The sequence below is a fragment of the Phyllobates terribilis genome, unplaced genomic scaffold (genome assembly GCF_046119375.1).
Source record: "Phyllobates terribilis strain yellow unplaced genomic scaffold, ASM4611937v1 Scaffold_2__4_contigs__length_985480577, whole genome shotgun sequence".
Taxonomy (NCBI): domain Eukaryota; kingdom Metazoa; phylum Chordata; class Amphibia; order Anura; family Dendrobatidae; genus Phyllobates; species Phyllobates terribilis.
Window position 1 is genome coordinate 528,098,315 of NW_027362762.1, and position 11,144 is coordinate 528,109,458.

The 11,144-nt window shown below is 41.9% G+C and overlaps 1 protein-coding gene across 1 annotated transcript; it reads left to right on the plus strand.

The window, feature by feature from the left end:
• Nucleotides 1-3,300: 3,300 nt before the first annotated feature.
• MATN1 (matrilin 1) lies at nt 3,301-10,605 on the plus strand. Its single transcript, XM_073669128.1, has 7 exons — nt 3,301-3,391; nt 4,916-5,262; nt 6,356-6,578; nt 8,775-8,900; nt 8,989-9,393; nt 10,266-10,418; nt 10,502-10,605. The coding sequence occupies exons 1-7, from the start codon at nt 3,301-3,303 to the stop codon at nt 10,603-10,605; spliced, it is 1,449 nt and encodes a 482-aa protein (XP_073525229.1).
• The last annotated feature ends 539 nt before the right edge of the window (nt 10,606-11,144 follow it).

Sequence of the window (11,144 nt, forward strand, 5' to 3'; positions counted from 1 at the left end):
GGATTTTTTCTTAGTTTCTGTCTCTCACAGTTGAAGTGCACCTACGATAAAAATGACAGACCTCTCCATTCTTTGTAGGTGGCAAAACTTGCAAAATCGGCAATGTATCAAATACTTATTTTCCCCACTTTATGTATTGTCAGTCTAATACCTCAATAAAAGTTGTGATCAAAATGAATCCATTTATATAATGTACATGTTCTATCAGCCGAATAACCAGATTAGAATATATTAAATATAAAAAGCAGTGAAACTTAAAACTCTCTCTCACATAAACCTGTAGAAAAGTGACTCGCCCAGGGGGATATGGGGGAAACTCGGTACCCGGGCCTTTACCTTCTTGGGATGTCACGGCAGTCGGCTCCCAGGCCCGTACCCTGGGGTCTCTCTTAAAAAGGGGTTTGTTGCTTGATGGGATGAATAACAGTTTTGTCTCGTGACACCACCTGTGGTTCCCGGTAATGGGTACCGGCGCTGCTGCAGACCTCTGGGGCAGATGTTAGGGCAGCTGAGTTGGTGCGGCTCTCCACAGGCAGAGCACAGCTACAGGGCAGTGTAGGTGCAGATGGTGATGCTGGGCATTGTAGGGCAGGAGGGATTAACGTGGTAGAAATAACTGACAGAAACAGTGGGGTGCAGTCATCCGAGTTTACTCACAGTTATTTAGGTTCTTCAGGTGGCACTGTACAGGTGTCGGCCTCCCACGTCGCGCTGCGTTTACCAGGCAGGGGTTCAGCACTCCCTCAAGTATTTCAAGAGCACTCAACTGGACCCCTCTCTTTATGTTCCTTTCTTAGCCGACTTCCCGCGCTGGGTCTCTCCCTCCTGCCATGCGCCTCGCCACACAAAGTCCCGAACGGGTACCTTGAGATCCCTCTGGGCCACTTGAAGTTCCCGGACCTGGCTTGGTGCCTTTCTCGGCGACTTAGGTGCAGATGTGGCAACTGCACCTTGAAAGTGCAGAAGCCTCCGGTTTTCTAGCTGAGACTTAAAGTAACTCGGTTAGTCCAGGGACCGGTTCCCTTCTTGCGGCCTGATCCCTCTGATGCCTGGCAGATTCGGGCGTACGGGTGCCGTCCTGCACTCACCGTACCCCCTGGGATCCCTTCTGTTACTGGAGCCTTTCTCCTCCGCTCCCCTCTCACTCTTGGGCCTCTCTTACTAGGCCCCACTCTGGAGCAGAGCTCCTGAAGAGACTCTGCTCCTCTCCTCTTCTCCCTCACTGAATCCACCCGTACACATGATGGCTTCCCTTCTTTTACTTCTCCTAACAGTGCTCCCCCGTTCTGCGTCCTCCACCCACACCCACTACTTGGTTCCCCCTCACTTTTGGTTCCCCCCACTCCAGCCAGGGACGGGGCAGCAGAAGAAGTGCATAATGCCCTTCCAGCCGGCCTGGAGTAGTGTAGTGTTGAGTGCAGGTGTTGGGGTCCCGGGCAGTACTCCATCCTTACCTGAGAGAAGGAGATGCCACACCTCTGGGTGAGGTGCAGTACCTCTGTGGCGACTGAACCTTCAGGGGCACCACAAAAGCATTATCCTCCACAAGTTAAAACTGCAGTCCCAATCTCAAGCTCCTCTTCAGCAGCATTTTACCAGCACTATAAGAGCCGGAACCATCTTTCCTCACATCTTTGCATACATTGCTAATGCAATGCTTGTGCCATTCTCCAAAGGCTTAGCTGCCATGAGCTGAAAGTCTGCCCCTCTGTATGGCAGGTATGCGGTTTGATAGATGAGAGATCAGTAACCGTGAGATACAGATTGACCCCAATACCTGTAATCAGTCTTACAGTCTTTGTTGTGAGAGAGAGGTTAGATTTGATAACAGCAAGTCAGACCGGAGGGAGACATCTAGTGGCCAGCAGTTCAAAGTGATTTTTAGGTGTAGGACCACCACATTTTATAATTAAGATGCTGATTGTCTATTCATCACGTTAGATCAGTTTTCCTATGCAGTGATGATTTAATGGCCAGTGTTCTGATATATGGGGAAAATACATTTGTCTATGCGTGAATACCAACGGGTAAGGCTTCTTCTGCCCTCTGATTACTATATGATTTTTCAGAAGGTATATGTTGGCACAATTAGCCAACTAACTCCAAAGCATTGCACAGAACAGTGAGCTTTCTATGAGATCTGGCTGACGTGTCTCCAGTTTCATGTATATTATCCATGGTTAAGCAGAGTATGTACATTATATCATGTCTTGCACAGCCATCAGCCTGTTCACCTGTAGCACACTTTTTTTTCTATTTCTGCAGCACTTTCGGCTTTATTTTCACAGCACTGCTTACTTACAAAAAACGACACTCTGGAGATGGCGGCGTTTTATATAGGGAGCACTTATATGAGGAGAAAACATAACAATCTGCAGATTGATTAAAGGAACTGGCTGAATTAAGTGCAGAGCAGAAAGGCAGACTTGTGCCATCCATATATACAGAACATAGGAACAGTTACTGTTTTGTTTGGATTGTTAAATAAAAGTAATGTGCTACACTGCTTCCATTCAGTAACATTAAGTGTTTCCGAAATACCTTTTAACTCCATATGTGCCATACCTCCAGATACTTTCTAAAGTCCTATCTTACATAGCTGGTAGTATGTTATGCACCGCACCACAGCAGCAATGAATTGTGGCATGTCGAGCTATGGAGATACTTTGTGTGTAAAGCCTAGCCTTAGCCCTGTGGCTGAACAGAGACCTTTATGTCTTCTCTGCAGATACAGGCCTTCTTTTATAAGTCACACTGAAAGGATCTCATTTAGGTAAGGTCCACCTGATTAACCCAATAGTAGCAGAAGCACTGATTACAACTTGCAGACATTTCACCCCTGCTCTTACAAATCATGGACTAGTGAATAGTGTATTTGACAGCTGGTCCCATGGGTGTTCTCACCAGCTCAGCTGTTCAGCCCAAAGCTTCAGCACTGGCCAGATGAACAGCCACCTCTATTAGTCTATATCGTATAATGTTACATACACTTTATGCTAGACATAATATTGTTTGGCCAATTCATATTATACCTAATATCCTGTTAAGTGAAACTTTTTCCCTCTTATATAAAAAGTTTACAGAGTTAACTGGAATGTTGTGGCTTTTCAAAAGGACAACTATCTTTCCACTGAGCCTTTCCCTTATATATACCTCTCTGGTGCCAATCTCCACCCATCCCACCCCTCTTTCGGTCACTTAACTGGGAGGTACACCTGGAGGTGTGTAGGTAGGATACCTTGAACACAAATTACCCATTCCATCCTTCTCACTCTGCTTTCTGACTCCTCTCCGGGCACCATGAAGACTTCTCTGTGTCTACTTTCCACCTTCCTATTATTCAGCTGCTATAGCTATGTTGCAGTGGAAGCAGCGCCACAGCAGCTCAGAGGTGAGTGCTTTGGACTTGGAAACAATATAATTTATATATTATGTAGTAACTTAGACATAAAGCAGAAATTCATAATTTTTATATTAATGCACTTTTTGGAGAATATCGGTACTCATTTTTCAGTGATTAAAGATTGATAATATTGAACAATGGAAACTACAGTATATTAGTCAAAATAGAAGATAAAAATATTGCTAACCATATCATATAAGATATATTTTTCCAGCTACACCCTTACTAAGAAGAATTAACTAAAAACTGATAAATGCTAAAACAAAAAAAACTTATAGCAGATCCATTCAAAGTAAATCTCTTAGGTGGCTTTTCAACCCTTTCTGATACAACTAGTGCCCATAAATATTCTAAAAAGTGTATTTAAAAGAATTAATAATTAACTCATTTATATGGTTTCTCTTATAAAAAAAAAAGGGTAAGGCTACATGAAATTATTGCATGTCATAGATTATTATGAAGGTGCTTTCCAGGAATTAATGAGAAATTAGATTTATTATAATCAGGGAATGTTGAGGGCAGCACTGAAAACTTTTATTCTTCTCTAGCTGTCTTTAGTTAAAATGGAAATCAAGAATGTATTTAATTTATTTATATATTATCACAAAAGTAATGATGATAAAATATTGTGGGAGTTTTATCATTTCTTTCTATATATAAGCACACTGAAGCTGCACCGCTTGCCTCAGCTCTAGTTTTCCGCTTGTACTATAGCGATTTATTGTCATCACAAACTTTTAAGTGTGTGCAGTTACTACACAAAATAGGCATCTTCTGCAATTGCCATAATATTGATGATTACATAGAAAATAGGTATAATAATGCATAAGCTTTTGCCATCGCTGACATTATGATCAATTTAAATGTATTTTGTTCTAAAAATTCTACATGAAATATGTCAAGTTGCTGAGACTCATGTGTGGAGCTAAGGAAAAACTTTTAGCAATGAACTGTTGCGAAATGCAGTCTGTAAACATTTTAGTTTGGTTCCAACTCAAAATAAGTAGATTTGCCAGATTTCTAGAAGCAGGTGCCAATTACGGAGATCAGGCTGCTCCATGAAAATTGAATGTCATGCTTACCAAACGACCGCATCAACCAGAACATCGGCAAGGCAAAGTTTATATGCAGTATATAAAAAGAATAAACATGTATATAACATATGGATAAGAAATTCTAATCAGGATAATCATGTTGTCATAAACTTGAAGTTTAGGTAAACTGACATAGTGTTGACTTTGAGACTCTAAACATAAAAATAAGATTATATTATTAACATCGTCGCTCTGTCAAAATGCTTATTCCACAGATCTAGCCATCTGTTCTAATGCATGATCCTGAAAATGATGTTACTTATTATTCTGGGAGTAATACAATTAGAATTTGAGTGTAGACATCAGGGTCAATGCAAACTACTAACAGCTACACATAAATAGAGAATATTGTCAAAGTAAATGTGCTGTCTGTTTTTACATAGACTTGGATTGATTTTTTAATTTCTTTCCCAAAAAGGCCCTAATTGCAGGACTCATCCCACTGACTTGGTATTCATCATAGACAGTTCTCGTAGTGTACGACCCTCTGAATTCGAACAGGTCAAGGTTTTCTTGTCTCAGGTCATTGAATCTCTGGATGTTGGTTTAAATAACACAAGAGTGGGTCTCCTGAATTACGCCAGCTCGGTAAAAAATGAGTTCTCCCTCAAAACCCACAAGACTAAGGCTGCCCTACTTCAAGCAGTCAAAAAGGTCCAACCACTGTCTACAGGAACAATGACAGGCCTTGCTATCCAATATGCTATCAACCAAGCCTTCACTGAGGGAGAAGGAGCAAGGCTAAAATTTCCAGGTGTAAAGAAGGTGAGTAGTATAGATATAAAGTATGCTATGAGTTGCCAATATAGAATCAATCATATATTGCATGAGAAAAGTTGATGATGCTGTCAAATGACAAATGCTTGCAAGCTCATTTTTTACGTCAAAAGGAGCCAGTCGACAAGCTAATGCCACCTTGACCATGGGCTGCTTGATTTAGTGGGAGATTGTGTGATCAACATACGTGCAACAATCAGGGAAAAGTTTCTACCTGTGGACCCATGTTTGTGTATAGTGAGAGATCTGTCAATCATCTGTCAGACAAAACTGGAGGGGAACCACTCTGTGGACACTCCTATCTAAACTCTAGCGGAGTTTAATATAGCTGATTAAGATATGGGACCTATCACAATAGCAGACTGCCTATGGTTAGGGTAGTATGATCTTAGTGACAGTCCCTATTACATATACTAAAATAAAGGTAATGAAAGATTTTTGAGGACTCCTTAAGAGCATTTCATGCCTCATCGTAAAATTTCCAGTTGATTGAATAAATATGCAGTCAGCCATACGGCACTAAAGCACTCACTCTTTGGATTAACTTCCACTATGAAATGATTCACATCTTTGTCCCCCAGCTCCTGCCGAATCTTGCTTACTACTAATACTAGAAATCTGACTTTATTCAAATCACTGCCGCAAATGTTTTGATGTGATAATGATGCCAAACATCAAAATTCGTTCCCATGCACCTTCATGCCATTTGTACATTCCTGAGCCAGGTAGTAAAATGTCTTGTACGCTTCTTGTATTTCCTTATGAGTGATATCTCCCTACCTGTAGAACAGTCAGTTGAGGAATGCAGCTTTGATAAAGCTAAACAGAGACTTGTCAGAGGTGTTATCAGCCAGAACTGTGAAGGGATGGTGCGTGGGCCCCTCTTGAGGCGTAGTATAACTGGATTTGGGAACACACAAACCATTGTCATGCAATAGCTGTCAATGAGGCATAATGATTAAAATAAATGTCATCAATGCACCTAAATATTACCAGAAAGTGTAAGGTCAGAACACATTATACTGAAAGTAATGCAATAACATAGATTTATTCACTGTACTTGATATTTAACTTTTTTCAGGTAGCCATTGTAGTAACTGATGGTCGGCCTCAGGACGGTATAAAGGACATTTCTGCTAGGGCTCGAGAAAGTGGACTGGAGCTATTTGCCATTGGAGTTGGACGTGTTGATATGACCACCCTGCGTCAGATTGCAAGTGAGCCCCTGGATGAACACGTGGACTATGTGGAAAGCTACAGTGTGATCGAGAAACTCAGCAAGAAATTCCAGGAAGCATTCTGTGGTAGGTCATACAGGCTGTTATTTGTTACAAAATAATTATTATTTGTTACCTACAGTAATAAATAAAAGCTGCCTAATTTTCCTATATATCTGTCCTGGTCATGCGATGATCACCCGAGTACATGAAACAACAGTCATGTACAGGGCTTTAACGAGCTGCGCACGAGTATGGACAGATGCTTATCCACAGTGAACAACCTTCTTGAATGACAGCAAGCAGAGCTAATGAAATTATGAAATCTATGAAGTATTGGCACTTCGTATACAGAGAATAATTTTTAGATAATTAGTATTGGGGTGTGAAGTTCTTCCATTTCCTCAGCTCCATTCTCTGCCAAATGCCACCCTCCACTAGATGATTGACAGCGCTGCTGCATGAAGACACTCATAACATACTTTAATTCATCTAGTGGAGGGTGGTGTTCAGCAGAGAATACTATGGGGGTCGAGGCAATGGAAGAGCATCACACCCCAATGCAATGCCAGCCTCATTAGCAAAACACTTTAAAAAGCTATTTCTCGACAAGGGAACAATACTGTGAGAATATAAAGACATAGAATAACTTCTATTTTCAACAGGTACATGCACATGTGTACTGTTTGGGGGTGTGGAGGGATTACTGATAGGTTTCCATTAAAAATACTGTCAGAAAACAGGATCCTTTTGGGACATATTTTTTAACAGAACAGAAAAAGTAGTTTGCATCATATTTGCGTTCTCCTGTATCTTGTTTAATTATGAAATTTGACAAAAATTAAACAATACTGTTCAACAGAATGCAAAAAGTATAAAAGAGTAGTTTAAAAAAACTCAATTAAAAGACATAAAAGTTAAATGTCTATTTCCATGATAGTCCCTTTAGCACAGCAGCACCCTATATACCCTGGTTTAGTTGTATGGATATGACTGAAGAGCCACCTCTGTTTATTAGCTAGAATAGCTACTCCCTGCGGCAATATAACTGATCAATAGGGGTTTCAGAAGCCATAACCACAGTGTTCAGTTTATTGATTTATTTATTTATTTTCCTCACTTTTATAGCGCCATTAATTCCACAGCGCTTTACAGATATTATGGGGCACTGTCCCCATCGGGGCTCACAATCTAGATTCCCTATCAGTATGTCTTTGGAGTGTGGGAGGAAACACAAGCAAACACAGGGAGAACATACAAACTCCTTGCAGATGTTGTCCTTGGTGGGATTTGAACCCAGGACCCCAGTGCTGCAAAGCAACAGTGCTAATCACTGAGCTACCCATACAGTTCATGAGTTTGTTTTATTATGGATAATGTATGTAAAGCGCTGTAAAATTAATGGCGCTATATAAGTGAGTAAAATAAATAAAATAAACAAATTATGAAAATCAATGCACTATTTATTCTTTTAAATCATGGAGCTATATCTTATGCTGACCCATAGGCGAGCATGAATCAGAGCCTGTTAATCAAAGTTTAGAAGTGCGAGGAGATATTGGCCAGGGGCTGCACCAGGCTAATCAAGTCTCTCTCTATCCTCCCCGCTGGCTTTTTAAACTATGTTTTCTTTTAAATGGTGCAGCGTTTCAGACAAAGACATACCTGGTTGCAATCGCACATGAAGGTTCTGATTCACACTGTCCTTGTTTGGGGCAGCATGAATCCAATGGTTCGCTTTAATACTAGTTGCAAAGTACAAGCAAGGGGCAGGGTTACTTGTAAGACCTTTCCCTGTCTCCCCTAATTAACGCTGTTTTCTTTCCTTCATGACTTCTGCTTGCTAGTAATACTCTGCAGTCTAGCCTCTCATACAGCAGATACTGAGGTCCTCACTGGATGGGGTCTGTCGCTCATGAGCAGAGTATGGATATGAGCCCCTGACTCAAACATTCAGGGGTTATAGTCACAAAAGGCATTGCTGACACTAGGAGATAAAGAAATGGAAGGCAGAGCTACGGACGGCTGAACAGCTTGTCTGAGAGTAACCCTGGAGCTTCCCCTTCACTCTCTGACATTAGGCTGTCTGCAGCTTCTAAATGTATTGTCAACTCATGTTTGTGCTGACATGGCAGCAATGCTCCCTCTTCACAGGGGAAAAAGATTCTCTACAGTCACCTCTAAGGCCAGCCTTGACCATATGTATGTATGGAATATGTATAGAGTTACATGTATATGTAATTAAGAATGTACTAACCCATTTTTACAATTCTTTTTACCCAGAAATGGCTGATCTCTGCTCCACTGGAGACCATGACTGTCAGCAAATTTGTGTTAGCACCCCAGGGTCCTACACCTGTGCCTGCAGGGATGGATATACATTAAATGATGACGGAAAGACCTGCAATGGTATGGCTTGAATAACACATGCGATGCAGAATTGTTTTGCTCTGTAAGCTTATATGATCATCATATGTGTTTTTTTTCTTTATTATAGCCTGCGGTGCCTCCGCTATTGACCTGGTGTTCCTAATTGATGGCTCTAAAAGTGTTCGTCCAGAGAACTTTGAGCTTGTCAAGCAATTCATTAATCAGATTGTAGAATCTGTGGATGTAGGGGACAGAAAGGCTCATGTAGGTCTCGTCCAGTACTCCAGTGCTGTAAGGCAGGAGTTCCCATTGGGTAGATATAACACCAAAAAGGACATTAAAACTGCTGTAAAAAAGATGTCTTACATGGAGAAAGGAACCATGACTGGTCAAGCGCTCACATATCTAATTGACAATACCTTTACCATCTCCAACGGGGGAAGACCAGGCGTATCTAAAGTTGGCATTGTCTTCACTGATGGTCGTTCCCAGGATTACATCAATGATGCTGCCCTGAAGGCTAAGGAATTAGGTAAGGCAATATTATGACCTGCAATTATTTATTACATATCTTAAAGAAGTTGTACAGTACTTTATATTACCTCCCCAATGTATCCCCCCGGGGCCCTTAAGACTTTTTGTAACTACCATACGTTGCTGATAATGCCTGTGAGCGGCGCTATCGGTGGCCGCTCACAGGTATCATGTGACCCCGTGCTGACATCACGACAAGTGAGGCGTGACTCAGAGCTGGGGTCCCAGCGGTGGCTCCTGGGTTGTGGGTGGGGTTTCCCCATCCTGTCACACCCAGCATCCACCGCACGCTTTCCCAATGAATGGGGAGAGGCAGAGCGCTCAGTGGATACCGGGTGTGATGCGGGGGTAATAACCCTGCCCACAGCCTGGCATCCACCTGGAACGCGGAAGACAAAGACCCCCGGCTGCTGCCAGCACTTGTCGTGACATCAGCGGATGTCAGAACCGGCTGCAGCTGGGGGTCACGTGATGCCTGTGAGCAGCCAGTGATAGCGCCACTCACTGGCAGTATCTGCAACATAAGATATTTATAAAAATTCTTAGGGGCCCCGGGGGAATTCATTGGGGGGGGGGGGGGTAATATAAAGTACTGGAAAACCCCTTTAAACTAGATGACCAAGCAAGGTCAGTGGAATAAGTTGTCTGCCACTGTGTATTTATTAAATCTCCCTATAATCTCCCTATAGTCTTATACACTTTTTATTTTCTTTTATGCAGTCTCTGGACACTTTACCAGGCAATCACAGATTAATGTCTTTATACATATCAACTGCCTTAATTTATCATTAGGCCTTTGTGTGAGTCTGTGCTCACACAAGCTCCTATTCCTAAACATTGCTTTTAATTAAAGTTGTACATGTTATACAGGTTACAAGATGTATGCGGTTGGCGTGGGCAATGCTGTGGAGGACGAGTTACGGATGATTGCCTCTGAGCCTGTGAATGAGCACTATTTTTACACTGCTGACTTCAAAGCCATGAAAGAGATTGGCAAAAAACTTCAGATGAAGATCTGTGTTGGTAAGTGGCAGGCAGTTTTACTTTAGCTGGTACTGAGGCTAATGCATGAATAACCAACACCATTTCTTTTCTTAAAATATCAGAAGAAAACCCCTGTGAATGTGAAGCTATTGTCAAGTTCCAGACCAAGGTGGAAGAGCTCATCCAGGCACTAACAAGGAAGAATATCCTTTTTATAAAGTTATAGCAATGCCTAATAAAATTGACTGGGCTGGTTTAGTAAAAATTAGCCACTGGGTAAAAAGTAGGGCTCCATATACATACAAACATCTGCATGCATCTGTTACCTGGATATTTATATCAGAATAACATAATAAATATTACGTCCTTACATTAGCCAAACAATACTGCCAGTCAGCGTCCAGATAAAACTGCCAAACAATAAATGAATAATACCACTATATAGTATCCAATTAATATTACCATGTAGTGGCCACTTGAGATGAGCGGATCACATTGCGCTACCTCGGTCCATGGTCCAGATCAGTGATCCCGGGCCATGGATAAGAGCTGTGAAAGTTTCCTGAGATTCCAGGTCCCCTGGCGCATCGCTTGATTCAATTGCCTGGCATGTTATCATCTGTGTGGCATGCGGCACACATTTAATGGCGTGGCAGCCAGCAGATAATAAGCCAAGCCTGGGATCCCGAGACGTAAGGAAATACATGTAATTCCTGTGAACAGTTAGAGAGCACTGACTTAGATCGGGGACATGGGTTGCGCAAA

Coding starts and splice junctions, on each gene's coding strand:
- MATN1 (XM_073669128.1), top strand. CDS start 3,301: ATGAAGACTTCTCTGTGTCTACTTTCCACCTTCCTATTATTCAGCTGC. Junction 5,263..6,355: donor AATTTCCAGGTGTAAAGAAG/GTGAGTAGTATA, acceptor AACTTTTTTCAG/GTAGCCATTGTAGTAACTGA. Junction 9,394..10,265: donor CCTGAAGGCTAAGGAATTAG/GTAAGGCAATAT, acceptor CATGTTATACAG/GTTACAAGATGTATGCGGTT.